The sequence below is a fragment of the Phyllobates terribilis genome, unplaced genomic scaffold (assembly GCF_046119375.1).
Source record: "Phyllobates terribilis strain yellow unplaced genomic scaffold, ASM4611937v1 Scaffold_9__5_contigs__length_417890890, whole genome shotgun sequence".
NCBI lineage: Eukaryota > Metazoa > Chordata > Amphibia > Anura > Dendrobatidae > Phyllobates > Phyllobates terribilis.
The window spans coordinates 86,927,577-86,954,422 of NW_027362769.1; the positions used below are offsets into that span (position 1 = coordinate 86,927,577).

The 26,846-nt window shown below is 41.7% G+C and overlaps 1 protein-coding gene across 7 annotated transcripts in view; it reads right to left on the reverse strand.

Moving 5' to 3' along the window:
• AGAP1 (ArfGAP with GTPase domain, ankyrin repeat and PH domain 1) overlaps positions 1-26,846 on the reverse strand; it is a 457,154-nt gene that overhangs the window by 91,730 nt on the left and 338,578 nt on the right. For all 7 annotated transcript variants that reach the window (XM_073646711.1, XM_073646706.1, XM_073646707.1 and 4 more), the window contains one exon: positions 21,004-21,171. In XM_073646711.1, the coding sequence (XP_073502812.1) occupies positions 21,004-21,171 (168 nt within the window). The remainder of the gene's footprint in view (positions 1-21,003; positions 21,172-26,846) is intronic.

Below are 26,846 nucleotides of genomic sequence, written 5' to 3' on the forward strand. Positions count from 1 at the left end.
GACTTGTGAGGCCATCACAACACTGGACCTAGTCACAGGACAATAAAACCTTCACACTCCTTATCTATTAACTGCTAAAATATTTATAGCCAGAACTGTTTATCTCTTCCATAATAACGCTGCTTTTCATCACCTGTCTTATCTATTGCATTATTTTTGTGTCTTATTGTGTATAAATATGTGACTCTTCAGATTTTGTGGCATACTAGCCTGATGAAGAGACCAAGGTAGTCTCGAAAGCTTGCAATTTGTTACTATCTTTTCAGTTAGCCATTAAAAGGTATCAACCACTGAGGACTCTCAAATCTAAATATTTTTCTATCTACTGGCTAACACGGTACAAGAATATATATATTTTCCCTATATTTCCAGTGACAGATGACGACCCTGGGTAGGGGCTGGTTTTGTGGGGGATAAATTAGGGTTTTTAATAGTAACATTTTGGGGTACATTAATTTCTTGATCGCTTGCACTATAAGGCTGGGATCACAATCTTATGTTCTACGCTGAGCATTTACATCGGGGTTTCATTGTAAATACTACAAAAATGCGATTCAGACCCCCCCCCCACCCTCCACGATAGAACCACCCACCATAATGAAGCAGATGGAAACACTTATAGAGTGCGTTTAGCGTCTGCATCGGTGGTATCCACCATTAGGCGTGCACAGAACTGTGGTCGTCCACACTTGTGCGCTAAAGTCATCTAAGATGATGAGACACTGCTGGAACAAAGACCAGATGAGTCCAAAGGGACTCCATGAGCATTATAAGGGAATGTATCCCTCAGGGGTTTTGTCTGAATCATGGTTTTGGAGATTTACACAGAAACCCTGATGTATGAACTCAAGATTTTTGGGAGGTAGAATGAACAAAGACAGCAGTACAAGAATAGTTCTTACTTAAATTTTTGCGTGGCTCACTGTGCGCTATAACTGATAAGGTGGCTTAATCTTTCAGGTTGGTGTGATACCAGATTTATATCGTTTTTTTTAATGTTTTGCTGCTATCACACATTAAAAATGCTTTTTCATTAAAAAAGTTATTTCGTCCCCATATTCTGAGAGCTGCAACTTTTTTATTTTAATGACAAACAGCTGTATGAAGGCTTATTTTTTGCGTGACGAGTTGGAGATTTGTTTGGCACCATTTTGGAGCACATAACGTTTGAAACTTGTTATTCAGATTTTTCAGACACAGAATGAACAAAAATCAGCAATTCAGTAATTGTTTTTACCTATATATATTTCTTTTGCGCCGTTCACCATGCTGTAAAAGTGATAAAGCAGCTTTATTCTTCGGGTCAGTAAGGTTACAGTAATACAAGATTTACATTTTTTTTTTGCTTTTACAGATTAAAAACAATATTTTACAAATATGAATGTTTTTGCCTATTCATTCTGAGCTGTAACTTTTAAATTTTTACGCAAATGAGCCATATTAAGGTTCGTCTTTTGTGCGACAGTTTGGCGCTTTTATTTGTACCTTTTTTTTTTTTACATGACTTTTTGATTGATTTTTATTACATTTTTTGTGTCAGTATTATGAAAAAGCGACATTTTGGCTGTGTTTTTTTTTTTTACGATGTTCACCTTAAGGAATAAACAACGTCACAGTTTTGTAGATCGGAACGTTCCAGACACAACAATACCAATTATGTGTACTTTTGTTTTTTTCATCCTTATTTTATCACAAAGGCTGCATTTTTAGTGGCGAAACAGCTTTGCGTGATTTTTGTGCGGTTTTTTTTTTTTTTTTTAGACATTTTATTTTACTTTTTTCACTAAGTCCCACTTTGGGACATATATAATTTTTAGTCTGATAGTTGGACTCATGCATTTGCAGTACTCGTGTACTGCAGTGCCTGAGACTGGTCAGTGACTCACTGACTATGCCTGTAAGACACAAGCTAATCAGGGCTGTGGAGTCGGTAAGCCAAACCTCCAACTCCTCAATTTCCATGACACCTACTCCAACTCCGACTCCATGACTCCGACTCCCTCATACATGGCTCATGCTTAAGTGATAGATTTACTGTAGCACAGATTCATCTCAGCTAAAAGTCTAGACCCTTAGATCAGGAATAGGACATTTCATAACTTTCCCAAATTATTATGAAAAAAATATTCCCCACAAACTGCACTGAAGTACTGTACCCAATTTATTATATATTTTAGGAGTTGGCGTCGGTCCATTTTATACCGACTCCACCAAAATGGGCTCCGACTTAGACTCCACAGCCCTGCTGCCAATAGCTGGATTTCACAGACCACTGTACTCTGGATTCATCAGATGACCTCAGGGTACCATGGCAATGATCAGCACCTGTGATTACAATCATGGGGGGGTTGTTTCTCCCATAGGGGGTCTTTTAACCACTTAGAAAGCACTGTTGCAATTGACAACGGTATTTGATGAGTTAATTGGCCCCAAAACGGGCAGGGGCCAATAACGCAGGGTGTCAGCTGTCATGTACAGCTGTTACCCGAGGGAATTGTGCCCGGTGGGGGCGCTATTCACTTATTCCCAACCTCCGTTTTAAAACGGCGATCCAGAATAAGGTCCCTTAACGTCCGCCGTTTTAATGCATACTGGCGGTTGTAAGTGGTTAAGGTATAGGTTGAACTCGATGGACATCTTATGTCTCTTTCACCTTACAAAACTAATATACCATAAAAATACACTGCTCAAAAAAATAAATTGAACACTTAAACAGAATATAACTCCAAGTAAGGGTATGTGCACACGATGCAAAAATGCTCAGGATTTTTTCCTGAGCGTTTCTGCATCTCTTTGGCAGGAAAAAACGCATGCGGATTGTACATGCGGATTGTACATGCGGTTTCCTGCCAGGGACATGCGGAAATGAAGCGGTCTTCACTTTCATTTCCGCATGCGGGTTGACAAGCGCTTCCCAAGCGATTTTAGCATCACTTGGAAAGTGCTTGTCAACTTTACACTATATAAATCCATGCAACCGGCATGGATTTATATAGTGTGTGAATGTCAAAAAATAAAAAATAAATATATACTTTACCCTCTGATGGCCCCGGGTGTCTTGCTTCGCTCGGTCCCGGCTGCCGGCAGTGAAGACTTTAGGACCTTCCGACGTCAGCGTCACGTGACCCGTCACATGACTCTGACGTCAGCGAAGGTCCTTCTTCATTCAACCCCGAAGTGCCGCGAACCAAGCAGGAGCGCTGCGCGGGCCGTCAGAAGGTGAGAATATATATATTTTTTATTTTATTCTTTTTTTTTTAATGGTACCTGGGTCTGGATGAGAGTCCTCTCATCCACACCCGGGTACCATCCGCACATTAGACCGCATGAAAAGCGCATCAACATATACAGTGATGCGGATTCCATGCGGTGTAATGCAAGTCAATGGCGGCAAAAGAGCAGCGTTTCCGCTAAATTAATTGACATGCTGCGGATTTTTGACCGCAGCGTTTACTCTGCGGAAAAATCCACATCATCGGCACAGCACATGCGGATTTCAATTGGGGAACATTGCTTCCCTTCTACCATACGTTTTTCATGCGTTTCCGCAACTGCAAAAACGCCGCGGAAACGCATTAAATACGCATCGTGTGAACTCAGCCTTAATCAAACTTCTGTGAAATCAAACTGTCCACTTAGGAAACAACACTGATTGACAATCAATTTCACCTGCTCTTGTGCAAATGGAATAGACAATAGAAGGAAATTATTGGCAATTATCAAGGCACACTCAATAAAGGAGTGGTTCTGCAGTTGGGGACCACAGACCACATCTTAGTACCAATGCTTTCTAGCTGATTTTTTGGCTACTTTTGAATGTTGGTTCAGCTTTCACACACGTGGTAGCATGAGACGGAGTCTACAACCCACAGAAGTTGCTCAGGTAGTGCAGCTCATCCAGGATGGCACATCAATGCGAGCTGTGGCAAGAAGGTTTGCTGTGTCTGTCAGCGTAGTGTCCAGAGGCTGAAGGCGCTACCAGGAGACAGGCCAGTACACCATGAGACGTGGAGGGCAACAACCCAGCAGCAGGACCGCTACCTCCGCCTTTGTCCAAGGAGGAACACTACCAGAGCCCTGCAAAATGACCTCCAGCAGGCCACAAATGTGCAAGTGTCTGCACAAACGGTTAGAAACTGACTCCATGAGGGTGGTATGAGGGCTCGACGTCCACAGATGGGGATTGTGCTCACAGCCCAACACCGTGCAGGATGCTTGGCATTTGCCACAGAACACCAAGATTGGCAAAGTCGCCACGGCCGCCCTGTGCTCTTCACAGATGAAAGCAGGTTCACACTGAGCACATGTGACAGACATGACAGAGTCTGGAGACGCCGTGGAGAGCGATCTGCTGCCTGCAACATCCTTCAGCATGACCGGTTTGGCAGTGGGTCAGTAATGGTGTGGGGTGGCATTTTTTTGGAGGGCCGCACAGCCCTCCATGTGCTCGCCAGAGGTATCCTGACTGCCATTAGGTACCGAGATGACATCCTCAGACCCCTTGTGAGACCATATGCTGGTGCGGATGGCCCTGGGTTCCTCCTAATGCAGGACAATGCCAGACCTCATGTGGCTGGAGTGTGTCAGCAGTTCCTGAAAGATGAAGGCATTGAAGCTATGGACTGGCGCGCCCGTTCCCCAGACCTGAATCCGATTGAGCACATCTGGGACATCATGTTTCGCTCCATCCACCAACGTCACGTTGCACCACAGACCGTGCAGGAGTTGGCGGATGCTTTAGTCCAGGTCTGGAAGGACATCCCACAGGAGACCATCCGCAACCTCATCAGGAGCATGCCCAGGCATTGTAGGGAGGACATACAGGCACGTGGAAGCCACACACAATACTGAGCATCATTTTGACTTGTTTTAAAGACATTACATCAAAGTTGGATCAGCCTGTAGTGTGTTTTTCCACTTTAATTTTGGGGGTGACTCCAAATCCAGGCCTCCATTGGTTAATAAATTTGATTTCCATTGATGATTTTTGTGTGATTTTGTTGTCAGCACATTCAACTTTTACAGAACAAAGTATTCAATGAGAATATTTCATTCATTCAGATCTAGGATGTGTTATTTGAGTGTTCCCTTTATTTTTTTGAGCAGTGTATATACATATATACAGGTCGAAGTCTAATTGAGTAACAACACTATATAAAAAAATAAACTTGGACTATTTAAGGAAAATTATACTAATCATTGAAATCAAAAGTTTTTATCCTCTTAATATAGTACAATCATCATATAATATAGCACTGTGTAATTACAATTGCTCATTTAGCAGCTAATTCTTCTCTTTTCTCAGCTCTTTGTAGAAACAGGAAGTCTCTTGTCCGTGCAAAAATCAGCCCTCCTTCAACTCCTAACCCAGCTGCTCCCCCCTTCCCCCTGCCAGGGATTTTTGCAGTGACTCATGACTCACATTGACCTCCTGTTTCTACATAGAACTTAGAAGGATTCAGCTAGTCAGTTTGTAATCACGTGATGTCATAGACCTAATGGAAAAGAGAAGAATTAGCTGGGTTAGAAAGGCAAAATGAGCAATTGTAAGTACACAGTGCTATATAATATGATGACTGCAATATATTAAGAGGATAAAAACTTTGATGGGAGTGCTTTTTTAGGGATAAATAGGAGTTTCATTTAGAAGGACTAAAGCGTAGAACTGCATGAAAATGGTAAAAATATTAAGACCTAATATTAGGCTTAATCATGAATCAGATAAACGACCTACAAGAAGACAGATCTTTTCCTTTGCGAATTTGATTGACATCTAATAGCATCCTGGCCTTGGGTGTCCCTAATCTACCTTGCACTCATCCTTTGTAATAGTATTAAGTGAAGGTATAAAGTGCAGGTCTTGCTCAAGATTGTCCACCACCTGCACAGCCTGTGAGAAGGTAGACTAGTCCCACAGCCATAGCTGACCAGGGAACAAAACAGTTATTGTTTTGTCACAGAAGAACAAGTCTTTTTTGACCTCTGATCTACAATTCACAAGGGGTCCTCGACTACCTCGGGCTGCAGGTGCTCTGGTGGTGAAGGAGTTATTGCACCTAGTAATCATTTAAATGCCTGGAGTTGGTTGAGAGCTTCACTGCTCTACTGACAAATCATACAAGACAGCTAATTTTACAAGTCAGGTAGCAGATACCACACAGCCGGCAAAAAGCGGGAAGAAGCTGACATCAGAGCCTCCAACTCCTGCCTCCTCCCCCTATTGCACCCCCCAGACCTCATTCTGACATTCTTTTCTTTAACAGCACCTCCTGTTTTGTGGTCCTTCAGATAAAGTAATTTATCTAATTAGGAAACGTTCAGAGAGGCTTTCAAAGGCGGGAGCCACAGGGAAACACAGACTGCTTAAAAAATAAGATCCTTTTACTCTGCCCCCCATGCATGCCGTTAATTGAATGCGAGGAGGGGGAAAGAAAGCATTGAAATCAGAAAATAAAATGAAGACCCGATGTGTGTTATTTTGTCTTGGACAAAAAGCGGGGACAATAAGCAGCATATTCACTAGCAAAGAAGAACATTTAAATCCCAAAGATAGAGAAGAACAAGAAGAAACAAGAGAAAAACTTGTCTCTCCGTCCCCGCTGATATCACACGCACATTAACACAGAGCTTTTAAATTCAGAACCTTTTAATGAAAGGGAAGAGAGAAAGTTTAAATTAAAAGGATCCAACTTGTTTGATGTAAATGACAAAAAAAGGAAATAAAAAAGTTAAAAGTACGGAACGACAATCGTTGATCTGCCAGAAAGTGGGGGGGCTGAGACGCTGATTTCCCTGCCTGTAGAAGGTGGGGGGCACTTTAGAAAAAAAGTTTTATTACAAGGGAATATCAGATGCATTTATCATTTTCCTCGCATTGCCAAGTACCTGATTATTCCTCATTTCCCTTTTTGTCATGTTCCTGATGAGTTTTTTACGCTGCTGTAGTTAACTCCTAGGTAATACATAAAGCACTAAGAAGCCTGTATTCAAAGGGTTAATGTTGCAATGTCTGAAAAACTCAGAAACCAGTGAATTTTCAGGCAGGGTGGGACGTTCTTTTATATCATTACAAGTATGGTCAACGGCATCTTTCAATACAACAGAAAATAATAGGGTAATATTACAATACATGTACCGGCATATCGTACTGTGCAAAAATTTTAAGCAGGTGTGAAAAAAATGCTAAGAAGTAAGAATACTTTCAGTGCTAGCTTATTTTTTATCAATTTACAAAATGAATGAAAAAGAAAAAAATTAAATCAAAATCAATATTTGGTGTGACCACTCTTTGCCTTCAAAACAACATCAGTCTTCACTTGCACAAAGTTTCATAGTCAGGTTGTATGGGTAACCAATTATACCAAACTGGCGATAATCATCATCATTTTCATATGTACAGTATAGACCAAAAGTTTGGACATCCCTTCTCATTTAAAGATTTTTCTGTATTTTCATGACTATTAAAATTGTACATTCACACTGAAGGCATCAAAACTATGAATTAACACATGTGGAATTATATACTTAACAAAAAAGTGTGAAACAACTGAAAATATGTCTTATATTCTAGGTTCTTCAAAGTAGCCACCTTTTGCTTTGATGACTGCTTTGCACACTCTTGGCATTCTCTTGATGAGCTTCAAGAGGTAGTCACCGGAAATGGTTTTCCCTTCACAGGTGTGCCCTGTCAGGTTTAATAAGTGAGATTTCTTGCCTTATAAATGGGGTTGGGGTTACTGAAGATTCCATTTTAGGACCAAAACATCTGTTTCAGATTGCCTGCACAAATAAAAATCTACCCTATTCACATACGAGTGCCAAGTTTACTTTGCATACTTAAAGGGATAGGATCCTACTGAGGCACGGGAGTGCCATGCTTTATTCTTCTACAATGGGAAGACTGAGCACAACATCAAGACACAAAGTATGTATACTGCATTAGTAAGGTCTCTCCAAGGCAAAGATTTCAAAGAAGACTGGGGTTTAAAGCTCTTCCTCAGAAATGCCAAGAAAAGGACAATGTTGATGACAATGGACATGGTGGTAGGCCAACGAAACTTATTGCAGCAGATGAAGTACACACCATGCTTACTTCCCTTTGAAAGTGGAAGGTGTCAAGCAGTGTCATCAGCTCAGAACTGACAGCAACCAGTGAGACCCAGCTACAACCGTCTACTGTTTGGAGAGGTCTGACCAGTGGTCATCAGAGAAGAAAGGAGGCCAAAAAGCCATAACTTCAATATGGTAACTAGGTCAAGCTGCTCAACTATGCATGAAAACAGAGGAACTGGGATGCAGAAAAACAGCATCAGGTGCTCTGGACTGAAGAGTCAAAATTTTAAATATTTGGCAGTAACAGAAGGCAGTTTGTTTGATGAAAGAGCAATAATGAGTTTCTGCAGACTACAGTGAAGCATGGTGGAGGTTACTTGCAAGTATGGGGCTGCATTTTAGCATATGAAGTTGGTGATTTTGTCAGGATTAATGGAGCCCTCAATGCTGAGAAATAGAGGAAGATACTCATCTGTCATGCAATACCAACAGAGCAGCATGACTGGCTCCAAATTTATTCTGCAGCAGAACGGCCCAAAACATACAGCCAATATCATTAAAAACTATTTACAGAATAAAGAAGAACAAGGAGTCCTGGAAGTGATCATATGGCTCCACAGAGCCCTGATCTCAACATCAAGTCTGTCTGAGATTACATGAAGAGACAGAAGGATTTGCACAGTTTACAATCCACAGAAGATCTGCGGCTAGTTCTCCAAGATGTTTGGAACAACCTCAAGTTCCTTCAAAAACTATGTGTACCTAGGAGATACTGTTTTTGGAGAGAAAGGGTGGTCACACCAAATATTGATTTGATATAGATTTCTCTTTTGTTCAATTTTAAGTTCAGTTAATTGATAAAAAATAAACAATTAACACTTCTACTGATGATTTTTACATTACAGGACTTCCACACTTGTCTAAAACTTTTGATGCACATTACTATATATATATAGGACGACTCGCTCGGCTATTTCCGGAAGTAGACTCAGGAACCCGGGTTTTCTTTGCAGGCTTTATTAGCAGCATAAAGCTCTGCACTCCAGCAAAATAAATACAGCCTTACTTGGCTAAACCACAAAACAAAAGATAAACTGTAGGAGAGTCCATATATGTGTGTGAGGGTCACACACACAGGTTATGTCCAGCCTTCAGCTCCCTCCTGACCTATGGCTGTCCAGTCTGGAGACCTTGCTTCTCCTAACACAACTCAAAAGAAAAAAAACAGGGCTGAACATTTAAACGATCCTCAGCCACACCCTGAGATGGAGGTATGGGGAATGACGCTCCTCTCATCACTGTCATTCCCCTAAAACCACGCCCTTTAAGTGAGTTAACCCACCAGCATATAACATGCTGGCAGAAAGTTCATTGGTTTCAGTTCACACAGGCTAGAAATCTGTGCGAAGACACATATCTCCCCTCATATATCATACCAGTGACCCTGTCACAAACAATATATATATATATATATATATATATATATATATATAGATATATATATAGATATATATATATATATAGAGATATATATAGAGATATATATATATATCAAAAAATAGGAAACAGCACAAAAAAGTATTTTTGGTGCAAAAATGCCCCCCAGGTACATACCAGTCCTTTAGATATCCATGCAAAAACGAAATGGAGGCAGCACACAGAGTAGAATAAAGTGCTAAGGTTTAATAGCCCATATGGCAACGTTTCGGTCCAAAATTATGGACCTTTCTCAAGCATGCCTCCAATTTTGCATGGATATATATATATACAATCCCAACAGTGAAACATGGTGGTGGCAGCATCATGCTATGTGGGTGTTTTTCAGCTGCAGGGACAGGATGACTGGTTGCAATTGAAGGAAACATGAATGCGGCCAAATACAGAGATATCCTGGATGAAAACCTCTTTCAGAGTGCTCTGGACCTCAGACATGGCCGAAAGTTCACCTTCCAACAAGACAATGACCCTAAGCACACAAATAAAACAACAAAGGAGTGGCTTCAGAACATCTTTGTGACCATTCTTGACTGGCCCTGCCATTGCCCTGACCTAAACCCAATGAAGCACCTCTGGAGAGACCTGAAAATGGCTGTCCACCAACGTTCACCAGCCAACCTGACAGAACTGGAGAGGATCTGCAAGGAAGAATGGCAGAGGATTCCCAAATCCAGGTGTGAAAAACTTGTTGCATCATTCCCAAGAAGACTCATGGCTGCATTAGCTCAAAAGGGTGCTTCTACTCAATACTGAGCAAAGGGTCTGAATACTTATGACCGTGTGATATTTCAGTTTTTCTTTAATACATTTGCAAAAATTTCTACATTTCTGTTTTTTTCAGTCAAGATGAGAAAAAAAATGAACTTTTTAGAATTTACCAAATGGCTGAAATGAAAAAGAGTGAAAAATTTAAATGGGTCTGAATACTTTCTGTACCCACTGTACATAGATAGATATAGATATATAGCCTTAGGCTATGTGCCCACATAGCGTTTTTGCGGCGTTTTTACGGCCGCAAAAACGCTTGTAAAACATGCTGCCATGCAAAGCAATGTGAATTCGGATGTGCTGTGCACATGATGCGCTAATTTCATAGAATCATAGAATGGTAGAGTTGGAAGGGACCTCCTGGGTCATCTGGTCCAACCCCCTGCTCAAAGCAGGATTCACTAGATCATCTCAGACAGATGTCTGTCCAGCCTCTGTTTGAAGACGTCCATTGAAGGGGAACTCACCACCTCTCGTGGCAGCCTGTTCCACTCATTAATCACCCTAACTGTCAAAAAGTTTTTTCTAATATCTAATCTGTGTCTCCTCCCATTTAGTTTCATCCCATTGCTTCTAGTCTTTCCTTGTGCAAATGAGAATAAAGATGATCCTTCTACAATGTGACAGCCCTTGACATATTTGTAGACAGCTATTAAGTCTCCTCTCAGTCTTCTTTTTTGCAAGCTAAACATTCCCAAATCCTGCAACCGTTCCTCATAGGACATGGTTTGCAGACCAGTCACCATTCTGGTCGCTCTTCTCTGAACTTGCTCCAGTTTGTCGATGTCTTTTTTAAAATGTGGTGCCCAAAACTGTACACAGTATTCCAGATGAGGTCTGACCAAAGAGGAGTAAAGACCGATAATGACTTCACGTGATCTAGACTGTATGCTTCTGTTAATACATCCCAGAATTGTATTTGCCTTTTTTGCTGCTGCATCACACTGTTGACTCATGTTCAGTCTATGATCTATTAGTATACCCAAGTCTTTTTCACATGTACTGTTGCTTAGCTCTATTCCTCCCATTCTGTATATGCTTTTTTCATTTTTATTGCCCAGATGTAGTACTTTGCATTTTTCCCTGTTAAAAACCATTCTGTTGGTTGCTGCCCACTGCTCCAGTTTATTTAGGTCTTTTTGAATCCTCTCTCTCTCTTCTCTAGTATTAGCTATCCCTCCTAGCTTTGTGTCATCAGCAAATTTAATCAGTTTACCCTCAATTCCTTCATCTAAATCATTGATAAAGATGTTGAACAATACAGGTCCCAGGACGGAGCCCTGTGGTACCCCACTTGAGACATTCATCCAGCTGGATGTGAAGCCATTTACAACCACCCTTTGAGTCTGATCACTAAGCCAGTTATGAATCCACCTAACAGTTGCCTGGTCCATTGCATACTTGGTCATTTTTTCAATAAGGATGATGTGAGATACTTTGTCAAATGCTTTGCTGAAGTCAAGATATACTATATCTACAGCATTTCCCTGATCCACCCAGTCAGTGATTCTGTCATAGAAGGAAATTAAGTTAGTCTGACATGACTTGTTAGTTACAAACCCATGCTGACTCTGGTTAATCACTTCATTCTTATCCATGTACTTACATACATGTTGTTTAATAATTTGTTCAAAGATCTTTCCTGGTATAGAAGTCAGACTCACCGGCCTATAGTTCCCTGGGTCCACCTTCTTCCCCTTCTTGAAGATAGGAACAACATTTGCTCTTCTCCAGTCTTCTGGGACTTCTCCTGTTCTCCAAGAATTTTCAAAGATTATGGAGAGTGGTTCTAAAATTTCTTCTACAATCTCCTTCAGTACTCTGGGGTGTAATTCATCTGGACCTGGAGACTTGAACTCATTTATGTTAGCTAAATATTCCCTCACAATCTTTCTGTTTACTGATAACTTGGATTCCTCTATTCCTTTAAAAGGACAGTGAAGATCAGTTGATGTTACATTTTCTTTCTGAGAGAAAACAGATGCAAAATAGGAATTAAAAAGTTCGGCCTTCTCAACATCCTCTCTTACCATTTCTCCATTTTCATCCTGTAAAAATCCTATAGCATCTTTGACTTTTCTTTTACTTTTGACATACCCCCAAAATCCTTTTTTATTGCTTTTGACATCTCTTGCAAGCCTTAATTCATTGTCAGCTTTAGCTAACCTGATACGTGCCCTGCAGGATCTGCAGACTGCACTATAATCTTCTTTAGATATGCCTCCCTCTTTCCATTTAATAAACATTTCTTTCTTTCTTTTTAGCATGTGTTTAAGTTCTGTGTTCATCCATCCTGGTTTCCTTAAATGCTTCCCATTCTTCCTACTTTTCGGGATTGTTAACGATTGTGCTTTGAGAATCTCATTTTTAAAAATTTCCCATCCTTCCTGGACATTTTTGTCCTTAAGGACATCCAGCCATTGGATCCCTCCTATTCTCTTTCTGAGTCTCTTAAAATCTGCCTTTCTAAAATCTAACCTTGAAGTTTGAGTCTTCACATGTCTTCCTCCTCTAGTTATCCAAAATTCTATAATAGCATGATCGCTGCCTCCTAGGGTCCCAGCCACCTTTACCTCCTCAACCATTTCCTCCCTGTTTATAAGAATTAGATCCAAAGTAGCAGATCCCCTTGTTTTCTCCCCTACCTTTTGGAAGATAAAGTTGTCAGCAAGAGAGGATAAGAATTTGCTTGACCTGTTAGTTTTACTTGAGAGAGATTCCCAACAAATGTCTGGATAGTTGAAATCTCCCATGACCACTACGTCATATTTTTTGGAGAACTTGGTCATTTGATACATAAAGAGTTCATCCATATCTTCAGCTTGCCCAGGTGGCCTGTAGTAAATGCCTACAATGGTGTCCTTTCCGTTGTTCTCTACTTGTATTCTTACCCAAACAGTTTCCACAGAACTCCCAGTCTCTGAAGCTTCAATCTCTGTGCAGATATACGCTTTTCTAACATACAATGCAACACCTCCTCCTCGTTTATCAAGTCTGTTTCTTGCAAATAAGTTGTATCCTTTTAGCCTTTTATTCCAATCATGTGTATCGTCCCACCAAGTTTCAGTGATTCCAATGACATCATATTCCTTTTCCTGCATTAGTAGTTCCAATTCTCCTTGTTTGTTGCCCATGCTTTGTGCATTTGTATAAAAACATTTTAGTTTGTGATTGGTTTCTCTTCCTCCCATATTTTTATTATTTAGATTTTTTTGTCTTTGTTCTTCTTTTCCACTTCCAGTAGCAGAGATCTCAATAGTATTTGTCAGCTGTATGGCTTTTTCTGGCCTTTTGCTTCCCTTCCCACATTGTTCTAGTTTAAAGCTCTTCTGATGAGTGTAGCAAGGCGACTTCCAAATACATGTTTTCCAGTCTTCGTAAGGTGCACCCCATCTCTAGCAAGTAGTCCATCGTATAGGTAATTCATTCCGTGATCCAGAAATCCAAATCCTTGTTGACGGCACCATCGACGTAGCCAGTTGTTCACCTGTAGAATCTTATTCCACCTCATTGTTCCATGGCCATCCACTGGGAGGATTCTTTCACTTTCTTGCCTAAGTCTTCAAAGTCACTGCAGATGGTTTCCAGGTCCTTTCTTGCGGTGTCATTTGTCCCCACATGTATTAGCAGGAATGGGTAGTGATCTGTAGGTCTGAAGAGTCTTGATATCCTGTCAGACACATCTTTAATTTTTGCTCCTGGAAGACAGCACATTTCTCTTGAGGTTATGTCTGGTCTGCAGATAGCGGCCACTGTTCCTCTTAACAGGGAATCCCCCATGACCACCACTCTCCGTTTTTTCTTCACAACATTCTTCTTTCTCCATCCAGGAGGATTCTGAGGGCTTACAAGGTTATTCATTGCTGGCAAAGTCTTACCTTGCTGTATTTCTTCATGGTTCTCCTGTGTGAGAGCCTGGTACTGGTTCCTGAGCAGTATGGGTGCTGACTGCCTCTCGATCCTCCTGCTTCTGTGGGTCACATGCTTCCATTCCTCTGTTTCGTCAGGTGCAGTTCAAATTTCTTCTCTTTCTGAATCATGAAGAGATAATTCTGCTCTGTCTAAGAACTCTTCACCTTCCTTAATGATTTTCAAGGTAGTTAACCTCTCTTTTAGATTTCGCAACTTTTCCTCCAACAGGGACACAAGCTTGCATTTCTGGCATGTGAAGTTTGGCTTTTCCACTGGCAAGTCTGTGAACATGTAGCAGGATATGCAGCTCACCAAATGGCTCCTGGACTCTTCCATGTTCTTATTGTTAATGTTCTGAAAACAGTGAAAAAAACTTAAAAAAAAAGCTTCAAAATGCGCGCGCCTACAGGCGCGCGGTTTACCGATGTCCTCTTTTCAGCTCCAACAGCCAAAATCCAGTGTTCTTTGAGCTCGCGGAGACTCTTCACTTACCCCAAAATGCAGTGGGAATATGCAAATTATCTCCTCAGGACTCCTCCCCTGGTTTACCGATGTCCTCTTTTCAGCTCCAACAGCCAAAATCCAGTGTTCTTTGAGCTCGCGGAGACTCTTCACTTACCCCAAAATGCAGTGGGAATATGCAAATTATCTCCTCAGGACTCCTCCCCTGGTTTACCGATGTCCTCTTTTCAGCTCCAACAGCCAAAATCCAGTGTTCTTTGAGCTCGCGGAGACTCTTCACTTACCCCAAAATGCAGTGGGAATATGCAAATTATCTCCTCAGGACTCCTCCCCTGGTTTACCGATGTCCTCTTTTCAGCTCCAACAGCCAAAATCCAGTGTTCTTTGAGCTCGCGGAGACTCTTCACTTACCCCAAAATGCAGTGGGAATATGCAAATTATCTCCTCAGGACTCCTCCCCTGGTTTACCGATGTCCTCTTTTCAGCTCCAACAGCCAAAATCCAGTGTTCTTTGAGCTCGCGGAGACTCTTCACTTACCCCAAAATGCAGTGGGAATATGCAAATTATCTCCTCAGGACTCCTCCCCTGGTTTACCGATGTCCTCTTTTCAGCTCCAACAGCCAAAATCCAGTGTTCTTTGAGCTCGCGGAGACTCTTCACTTACCCCAAAATGCAGTGGGAATATGCAAATTATCTCCTCAGGACTCCTCCCCTGGTTTCCTCTGTATAAAGCGCTGGTAAGGCCGCACTTAGAATATTGTGCACAGTTCTGGGCTCCGGTGCTCAGGAAAGACATATTGGAGCTAGAGAGGGTACAAAGGAGGGCAACTAAGGTAATAAAGGGAATGGAGGGACTAGAATACCCAGAGAGGTTGTCAAAATTAGGCCTATTTTTTTGGAAAAGAGAAGGCTTAGGGGAGACCTCATAAACATGTATAAATACATCAGGGGGCAGTACAGAGCTCTCTCCCATGACCTGTTTATACCAAGGATGGTGACAAAGACGAGGGGGCACACTATGCGTCTGGAGGAAAGGAGGTTCCTGCACCAGCATAGAAGGGGATTCTTTACGGTCAGAGCCGTGAGACTCTGGAACTCTCTGGGAGAGGAAGTGGTGATGTCCAACTCACTTAATGAGTTCAAGAGAGGCCTGGACGCCTTTCTTGAGAACAATAAAATTACATCTTATGCTTAGTGATAGTTAATTAATCCAGGGATTTAATCTGACTGCCAGATTGGTGTCGGGAAGTGAATTTTTCCTCAATGATGTAAATTGGCCTATACCGCATGTTATTTTTTTGCCTTCCCCTGGATCAACGCTGCGGAATAGCTGCAGTGCACAAGAAATAGGCTGAACTGGATGGACGCTTGTCTTTTTTCGGCCTTATAAACTATGTAACTATGTAATTTGCGCGCCGAATTCGCATTGCTTTGCAAAACGAAGCATGACCTGTGGTACCTGGGATGAAGACGAGACTACAACTCCCCTTCATCCCGGCTACCACGCGGTGAAAAAAAGAAATGAAAAAGTTAAAAATAAAAAAAACCCGTATATTCACCTCTCCGGCGGTCCCCGGTCTGCTCTCCGGTCTCCTCCCGGCCGCGTCTTCTCTCTTCAGCGTCCAGCAGTGTACTGTCAGGACCTGTGGTGACGTCATTTAGTCACCTGATGGTCGCGTGACCATCAGGTGACTAAATGACTTCACCGCAGGTCCTGACAGTACACTGCGGGACGCTGAAGAGAGAAGACGCGGCCGGGAGCAGACTGGAGGAGACCGGAGAGCAGACCGGGGGTGAATATACAGTTTTTTTTTTTTTTTTTAACGTTTTAATTCTTTTTTTTTTTTTACTATAGAAACTGCATTTAAAGCATCTAAGTTGTTCACACATTATAAATCCATGCCAGTTGCATGGATTTATATTGTGTGATCAACTTGTGAAGCACTTTTCCAAGTGATGCTCAAAATCGCTTGGAAAAGTGCTTGAAAAAACGCATGGAAAAACGCATGTAAAAACGCTGAAAAAACGCTTCTCTCTGGCAGAAAAAACGCATGTAAATCTGCATGCGTTTTTTTCTGCCAGAGAGAGGCAAAAACTCTCTGCATCAAATCTGCTACGTGGGCACATAGCCTTAGAGTCATAGGCTATGTGCCCACGATGCAGAAATGCTCAGGATTTTTTCCTGAGCGTTTCTGCATCTCCCTGGCAGAAAAAAACGCATGCGGATTGTACATGCGTTTTCCTGCCAGGGACATGCGGAAATGGAGCGTTATTTTCACTGACATTTCTGCATGCGGATTGACAAGCGCTTTCCAAGCGATTAGAATCACTTGGAAAGTGCTTGTGACAACTAGGTCACACTATATAAATCCATGCAAACTGCATGGATTTATGTAGTGTGACCCGAGAGAGTGGTTCAAAAAATAAATATATACTTACCCTCCGAGGGCCACCGCTGGCTTGTTTCGCTCGGTGCCGGCAGCGATGGATTGAAAGACCTGCTGACGTCAGTGCAGGTCCTTCAATCCACTGCAAAGTGCCGGGAAGCAAGTAGGAGCGCAGCGCGGGCCGCCGGAAGGTAAATATACATTTATTTTTTATTTTATTCTTACAGATTTTTTTAATGATACCTGGGTATGGATGAGACTCTCCTCTCCTCCACACCCGGGTACCATCCACACATTAGAACGCGCCAATTACGCATGTACAGATGCAGTCTTGCGGAATTGGCGCGTTCTAATGCAAGTCAATGGCGGCGAAAACGCAGCATTTCCGCAAAATAATTGGTAGAGCTGTGTTTTTTTCCGCAATGATAATCCGCAGCGGAAATTTCCGCAGCATGTGCACAGCACATACGGATTATCATTGGGGAACATTGCTGCCCTTCTACCATGCGTTTTTAATGCGTTTCCGCAGCTGCAAAAACGCTGCAGAAACGCATTAAAAACGCATCATGGGCACACAGCCTTAAAGGGTTATTCTCATCTGAACCTTTCATGGCCGAAACGGAATAGTTACATCCAAGTTCAGACCACTGGAGATGGAGCTAAGGTAATCTGTTCCATAACTCCAAAAGAAATGAATGGGAATTAAAATAAAAAAAAAAAAAAAGTATCTCATTGTTTTAAGGAGTTGTAGGAGGATGACTTATCTATGCTGTTCATATGCCCTAATAAAGTCATGGGTCATCCATATATATACTTTGCTGAAAGCAATAAGATGTGCGGTAAATGATCCATTAATTTAAAAGTGAGGCATGAATTATACAATTGGTAAGTGTTGTACTGAAAACATTCAGGCGGCTATTACAATTATAGGTGATCTTTAGGAAAGTTTTTTTTTCCAAATGTTACAAAACTGAGAAGTCAGCATTCTCGTTGGGTTAAAAGCAGCTAAACGTCTCTATACAACCTTGCACAGAAATACACAAGGCAGTATACAATGTTAACAGTCGTATTCTGCGCTAGAATATATACTCCATGTAGATAGAAACCCTTTACCTAAAAGAGCCCCCCGATTTCTCCCTGAGCACACAGCAGTGGAATTAACAGGAGAGAAGAAGGTTACTCTTGCTTTTAAGGTTCCTGATCTAGATGAATAAAAACACACACAGCCGTTTTCTGGGCTCTCTGCAGACTGTATTGTTCCTCTGTGACAATGCTCACAAATAGCGTCTCTCACAGGAGACATCTTCAAACCCTCCCCCCTCCCTTAACACACGGCTGTCTTTTTTTGGCTGCACGAATCCTTGTTATTATTTCTTGCGCCTCTGAAGCCGTCTCTCTTCTCTCTTTCCCTCTGTTCCGTTCCCCGTCACAAGATTGTCACTTGGAGGAATCTTTCCCTTTCTAGTGCTTTTCTCTTGGAAGAAGCTTAAAGCCTTGTCCCTGACTGTCACTTCAATGGGGTTACAGCCACGTTCCTACCTCTGCTGTCTGCAGCACCTGAATTCCCGAGAAAAATCTTTGCTCCGGAACCAGAGAATTTGTGCAAATTACAGCTAAAAGTTGCTGCCGTACATTAATAATCTCATTGCTGGGTGCTTTAAAGGGAAAAGTGCAGGAGCAGCGGTGAATTATATATACATACACGACATAATGATATGATCAGATTTCTTACATTTGACAATCTGTCTAGCATATCAATGATACAGGTTTTACAACAAAGGCCACTTACAGATAATACATGAAGTTTATAAATAGTGGCGTCTCCAAGCAGATGCAACTTACAGATGTTTTATGCCGCGGGTGGTGGATGCAAGAAATAGGGTCAGACGGAAAACTAAATGCCGGGAGACTGGTATTTGCTTTTGGGACAAGCACCTGCAGTGCGCCTTTGGGAGAACCTGTGTGTGCATTTAGCAAACCAAGCCAAAGTTACGGTACTATTACAGACGCAGAAGCTGCAGGTACCGGTTGGGGGTTACCATCAATTGTTCAGCTGCACTTGGTGCAAGTCCAGGTGTAGTATGACAAGGACAGGTTAACAAAGTTGTCCGCTACTTGAACAATCCCTTCACATACACCACGCTTGACCCCGATAAAATAAAAAAGCCTACACTAGCCTCCCGTGTCGGCACTCACGTTCCCGGGAGATACCTGGGAACGCGAGTGCAGACACTGCTGGACCATCACCAGCACGGGAGGGAAGTATAAAGTTTTTAATTTCATTAGCGCCAAAAATTTAGATCAAGAAGGGGTTATCCTAGTAGTGGACAACCCCTTTAATTAAGTGTGAAAAAGGAACAAATCGGCTCACCTGTCTAGGCGCACAGCAAAATACTCCAGTAATAGTAACGGTCCAAATGATAGCCGGCACTCACATCTTCTTTAAAGAATCGCTTTATTGATCCAGTAGTATAAAGGGCAGAAAAAATGGTTGCACACAATAGCACAAAAATTAAAAAGGCAGAAAAGAAATATCCGCTTCGATCCCCGGCAACATGTTTCAGACCTGCATGGTCCCTTCTCAAGCCTGACAACCATTTTTTGTGCCTTTTATACTACTGGATCAATAAGGCAATTCTTTTACGAAGATGTGCAGTGCCGGCTATCGTTTGAACTGTTGCTTAACTGTTGGGGGCACACGTGGCCGTTGATGCACATGTCACAGCCCACCCTATGGAATAATGTCTCTTTTTACTCTAGTCACTTGGCTGATAAACTCTGAATGCTTTGTGTTCACAAATTTTGGTCATAATGTTATCTTTCCTGGAAGTTATAGAAAATCACAGGATCTAACAAGATATTTGACAAGACGATCTTAGAGTAGCACCACAATGTGTGAATAAGTATGAATGATGCAGACTACATTTACCAAAATCAGGTAACATGACATTATACAGAGTGTTTGTCTGGTATTATCTATCATTAAGGTCTATAATTTATATATAGAAAACACGCTTAACAAACTTTATGGTGAAAAATGGGTCAGGTAGTGCTCTCTTAATCCATCAGATTGTGCAGATGTTATAGTGTCTTGTTTTGTTGACCCTCCAAAATCAATCTAAAGATCCCAATTGGATAAGGTTACCCTTTCCCCTTAGTCAGATTCTACACAGAGCGGTGGATATCAGGGGGTATACCACAAGGACAAGGTGGGGTTTATGTAGAAAACCACAGGATACAAAACCTACAGGTCTGACAATTTGCTTAGGTCACCAAATCTATATGCTAAAGTCTAACTCCAATTAGGAACCAGAATTTGCAATGTGAATTCTCAACTGTAGTCGTAGAGTCTCTACTATCTTCTGTGGCTATTGCCAACAAGTCATCTCAGCCTTTCACAGCAGCGGATTTGCGCAGATTTCCCACAATGCCTGTGACATGCGTGCTGCTGCACACAGCACAGTCTGCAGCCTCCCCTGTGCCTTTTTCATTGGTTTAAATAAAGAAGGGAGGATTGTGATGCCATGTGGGCGCTGCCGTGAAGGAGGCGGCCGGTTCCAGGTTAAAAGGATTTATTGCACTAAGCGTTTCAGGGACAGTCCGTCCCAGTCATTGGTTGGCCAAGATCTTTATGAAAATTTGGAATGATCTATATAACCATAGGTTATGATACATAATCTGTTTTTTGCAATAAAAGTAAATTATCATTTCCTACTAATTATTTGGTGTGAGCCCTTATATATCATTCAGTTATGATGGCGGACAGAAGATGGATTATTATTATCTGCTAAAAACAAGTTTAAGGTGGCATGAGGGGCAAAAGGAAAAATAAATTATACTAATGTTCAGCTAGGAAGTTGTAGGTTTTATTTCATGCGTCCGCTGGAAATTCACTTTACTATTATTGGCTTACAATGCACTTACCACTACTGATGGCAGAGTTTGCGAGTACAGCTCCTTCACTCCATTGATCAGCACTGGACACAGAGTAAGACCGTTGATGCATACCATCTAGGCGGCTGAAAGAGCCAAGGCTAATGCCACTTTGGCCGCTGGCCATTTGGGTAACTGATGTGCTGCTTGTAACATTTCCTGTAATGATAAACAAGATTTGTATCTTTCATGCATTGACAATAAATAGACAGGCATACATACATATATACTGTATGAAAAGTGGCGCTCACCACCAGATGTAAATAATTAGGCAAACTTCTTTATTATGGAACCACATAATGGCAGGTGATACAGAGACTCGACTACATAGTGTGTAACCCACTCTTCTCTAATGCCTCTAAGCCAGCTGAGAGGAAGAGTGGCATTATATAATTCCAGAATACACTTTGTATTTTACATCTAGTGGTGAGTGTCCCTTTATAACCTTTGGACTTTTCATTTAGACTTCACTATAAAGTTGTGCACCACAGAAGATGTTGTTTTAGCTTCTGGGTGATATCCATATCCATGTGTTCAACACAAAATAAATGTGATTTTGGGCACTGCCAGCATTTTTTAACATTGTATCATACATAATGTAACTACAATAGTATGACATCTGTAATGGTTATTTTAAGGTGCAAGACCAGGAGTATAGCATCCATGAGGTGAAAACATCATGTCTGATGACACCTTTCCTTGATTACATGGGCTGTATTTTTGCAGATATACTCTCCATGTGTGAACTAATCCCTGTGCTGCTCCATAATAGTTTGTGCCTGCTATTACTAATAGGCCATGTATACTGAGTGATTTATAACCCTGGTGCTTTTTTGTGTGGCACATAAGCTTTTTCGCACCATAGCTTGTGTACAACTGCTACATTTTTACATTTTTGTCCGGTAGGCAAGTCGCACAATTTTGGAGTACATTTAAATTAACTTTTTATAGTTTTTATGCACAAGAAAAAAAAAGCAGTCCTTCCATTGCTATTTTACATTATTTGCTCAGAAAGTAAATAGCGAAATATGAATAAAGTGATAATTTCATTTGGTGGGTCAGTAGTGTTATGGCAATACCTGACTGATCTAGTTTTATTCAGTGGTGTAACTGGAAGCTCATAAAATCTCCATCAGGGCCACCAAATGTCATGGGTTTGTAATAGTATTGGTCTTCTCAAATGGTCCAAAGTGAACTTTTAGGCCATATTAGTTTCCAGTGCCCGGGTACGACTCCAACTTCTGCACCCACTGTAGCTATGCCTCTTGTTTTAGTCATGTTTATATTAACTCTGTACAATAAGTACAAATATAATTTGGTTTAGTTTTGCAATATTGCGAGAGTAATGAGGGTTTATTTGTGGCGGGACAAGATTACATTTTCTTTGGTTCAATTTTTTGTTAGATACATCTTTTTTATCACTTTTTATGTCACTTTTTGTGTGGTGGATTGAACAAAAGAAAACAATGAGGCTGATTCTGCCGTTATACAAGCTTTTCAAAATGTTTTACGTAAACACTTTGATGAATCGGAGACATTAAAGGGAACCTGTCACCCGGTTGGTACCATAGGAGATAAGACCACCACCTTTCAGCCCTCATATACAGCATTCTATAATGCTGTACATATGCCCCCGATCCGACCTGCAAGACAAGAAAAAGAGCTTTGCTTATACTCACCCGCGAGGCGGTCCGGTCCGATGGGCGTCGCTGTCTTGGTCCGGCGCCTCCTCTCTTCTTGCTTCATGTGGATGATGTGTCCTATGTAATCCACACAGTGTCCCCCGGCATCGCGCTCTTGCGCAGACGTACTTCTCTGCCCTGACCAGGGCATAGTAAAGTACTGCAGTGCGCATGCGCCGGGGCTCTTTGACCTTTCCCGGCGCGTGCGCACTGCAGTGCTTTGCTCAGCCCTGATCAGGGCAGAGAAGTGTGCCTGCTCAGGAGCGTGATGGCAGGGAACACTGTGTAGATGACGTAGGATGAGTCATCCACATGAAGCAAGAAGAGAGGAGGACATCAGAAGAAGAAGGGAGGCACCGGACCAAGACAGCGACGCCCATCGGACCGGACCGCCCCGCAGGTGAGTATAATAAAAGGATTTTTCTTTTGTTGCAGGCCGGATCGGGGGCATGTATACAGCATATTAGAATGCAGTATATGAGGGCTGAAAGGTACTGGTCTTATCTCACATGTGACAAGCCTGGTGACAGGTTCCCTTTAAGTCTGGAGTTCACTGAGCAGTATAATTGAAATGGAAACCTTTTTTTGACGTTGGATATGATTATGAAGGAAATCAATTTAATTAGAATTTTCGATTTTACTACTTTTGCGCAACAATAAAATTCAACTTTAAAAAAAATATATTTTTTTTTTTGGTTGCCATATTTTAAGACCCATAACTTATTTAATTTTTGTAGATAGAGGTGTTTGGGGGCCTGTTTTGTAAAATAATCCTTTTTTATCATACAGATCATAGGACTTAAAGTTGCAATTCTTCATACATATGTAGTGCAGTATATTTTCCCAAGATGTCAGTATTATACCAGCAGGCTGCCTGGTTAGAAGAACCAGCTCTAACCTATGCTAATAGGCTTTGATTCACGGCAGACATTGAGGCCATTTTTTAGTCCTCCAGTTTCTATAGTAGCCCATGGAGATCCTGTGGTCGTCTTGAGCTTTCCCTCTGTCAAACCTCTTAAATGCAGTGGCCGCTATTGACTGTGACATCTGAGGGGTTAACCTGCAGTGAAGCTCTGGATGGCACAGGCAAAACGTTAGGTCTCTGCAATGCCTGTGACGTACATATACGTCCTGATGTGATAAATTACAGCTCATCAGTACATAAATGTACATACATTTGCGTTACTTAAAAGGAGTTGTCCACTTTTACAATCCTTAGGCTATGTGCCCACGATGCAGAAATGCTCCGGATTGTTTCCTGAGCGTTTCTGCATCTCCCTGGCAGAAAAAACGCATGCGGATTGTACATGCGGATTGTACATGCGTTTTTCCTGCCAGGGACAAGCGGATGTGAAGCGTTCTTCACTTGCATTTCCGCATGCAGGTTGACAAGCGCTTTCCAAGCGATTTTAGCATCACTTGGAAAGTGCTTGACAACTTGGTCACACTATATAAATCCATGCAACCAGCATGGATTTATATAGTGTGAGCCGAGAGAATGTCAAAAAATAAATCTATACTTACCTTCCGATGGCCCCTGCAGTCTTGCTGCGCTCCTGTGCTGGCTGCCGGCAGATCGCGGTGCGCTGTACTGAAGGACCTGCCGTCACATGACTGTGACGTCACCGCAGGTCCTTCAGTCCTGCGCGATCTGTAGGCAAGCACAGGGAAGGAGTCAGGGGGCCGTCGGAAGGTGAATATAATCTTTATTTTTTATTTTATTCTTTTTTTTTTTTTACAGCTTTTAATGGTACCTGGGTGTGGAGGAGAGTGTCCTGTCCTCCACACCCAGGTACCATCCGCACATTAGAACGCGCCAATTACGCAAGTACAGATGCAGTCTTGCGGAATTGGCGCGTTCTAATGCAAGTCAATGGCGGCGAAAACGCAGCACTTTCGCAAAATAATTGGTAGTGCTGCGTTTTTTTCCGCAATGATAATTCGCAACGGAAATTTCCGCAGCATGTGCACAGCACATGCGGATTATCATTGGGGAACATGGCAGGCCTTCTACCATGCGTTTTTTAAGCGTTTCTGCAGCGTTTTTGCCGCTGCGGAACCTCTTAAAAAACGCATCGTGGGCTTATTGTTAGAAGACTCCCCCCAAAAAAGGCTGATCATCCTGTCCCACTGCTGAGACTTCCATTGATCGGCCGTGTGTAATATTTAAATCCCCTGCAATGGAGAAAATAAAGCATTATTACATGACGGCCATTGAGTCAAAGGTTTTACTGTGTGATGCAGGGGCACCGCAAGTGGGACACACACTTTGTAGCCAGTGTTGTGGTACTGAATTGCCGTTTGATATTGAGGATTGAGCAGAAGGATGAGCAGAAAATAAGTCATTAGTTCATAAGTTTCTAAACTATTCATGTATATTAGATCTCTATATAATCAGCTTAAGTTGAATCTATAAAAACAAGGCCTCAATCAGTTATTTTGCTAATACACAATTTTTTTTAATTAATTTTCATCAGTGTTTCGGATCAGATTTCAGATTTTGCCATCAGTGTTTTATTTGTTTTTTTTTGTGTACGAGAAGTTTTCCCAAGCTTCTTCTATTAAACAAACATGAAAACCAGGCAGGAAATGGATGGTATCCTGTAGACTTGCATTGGCATCATTGAACCGTGACTGGGTCCGCAAAAATACATGGACATGTGAACAGCCCTGCAGACTATTATAGGTATGAGTTTTCACTTTTAAGAGAAAAAATTGACACCTGTATGAGCGTTAACAGAGATACAATATTTATACATAAAACAAAATAAGTCCATTGTGCATCTATAAATCTAAAACGATCAATTTAATTATTTCAATCATTATGAAAACATACTGGACATTTTTTGGAAACCTTCTTGCTCTTTGATTACAGTAGTCTAATTTGGATATGTATTTGTCAATCTGATGAAACATACAGGATAAATGATGATGAGGCCTATTAAAATTATTGACAGAATTTAAAATGGATTATGGTGCAGATTCCACGCAGAAATCTATCTCAAACCCAACAAGAACACTCTTTCCAAGCATGTAATCAGGGTTTCTACAATCCTGCTCACATGCTATGGAAAATATCCATTCAGGATAAAAAATCCCACTGTTTTCGCAAGAAAAAGTCATGGGATTAGCCTCATTGATTGAGGGTAATGGTTGTGTGGTCCAGTGGCAGTTTAATTTGCACATAAGTGGCAGAAATCCTATAGTCTGCATCATATTTCTGCTGAAAGTCATGTCAGGGCTTTTTAGTTGTGATCTATTTGTTGACGATTCTTGGGTGAAGATTCCATAAGGGAAGATAGGACAATAAGAAGCGGATTTTGCTTTGTTTTACTTATTGAACATACGGTTTATCTGAATCAGGGGCAGAAATATTGTTGGTGCAACCAAGGGCCCAGGAGGTAGGGGGGCTGATTTGTACTTCCAAAGCAGTTGAAATTGTGCATTATGATGAGCAACTATACTGCAAAGGGCCCATATGCTATTCTTGCACAGGGGCCCTTTTCAGTTTGTGTACACCAGTGATCTCAATACTGGATCGGGAAGTGCCTTGATCTACAGTGCAACAACAAGTTTGTACACCCTACTTCCATTCACTGAGAAAACAGTAAACTGAGACGGAGTAAGCAAAGCTAGGGGAAGACGGGAGGTTACAGCTCGGAACAAATCAGGATTGTGGGCGAAGCTCCAGGATTTGTGGTGGGAAATGACAAAAACAAAGCTTCAGAAAGGACATAAAAGGATCCAAGTAAAGAACATTACTATGTCTAATGCTGAAGTCCAATTACCCAATATATGCAGCCCAAGCCATACCACTTTGTGTCTCTCAGACACACATTTCCCTCTCCATAGGTTTTTCCCCCCAGTTCCTTGACTCAATTTTTATTATTATTATTCTCACATTTGCTTGCTCCCGCCACAGCGAGAGCAGCGTCAGTTGGCGCCTGTCGGCTGCGAGAGGCATCCTGATAAACAGCCTCTGCAGGACACACAACAGGGATAATGTACACTTAAGTACTAGCAATGTGCTGCCATTCTGCACAGCCGATTACTCCCCGCGCCTGTCACTCAAAGAGGAAATGGCTGAACCCATTAGATAGAAACCTTTGCAATGTATCCTAAATGCGTCCTGCAAAGCTATTAATCTGAGAG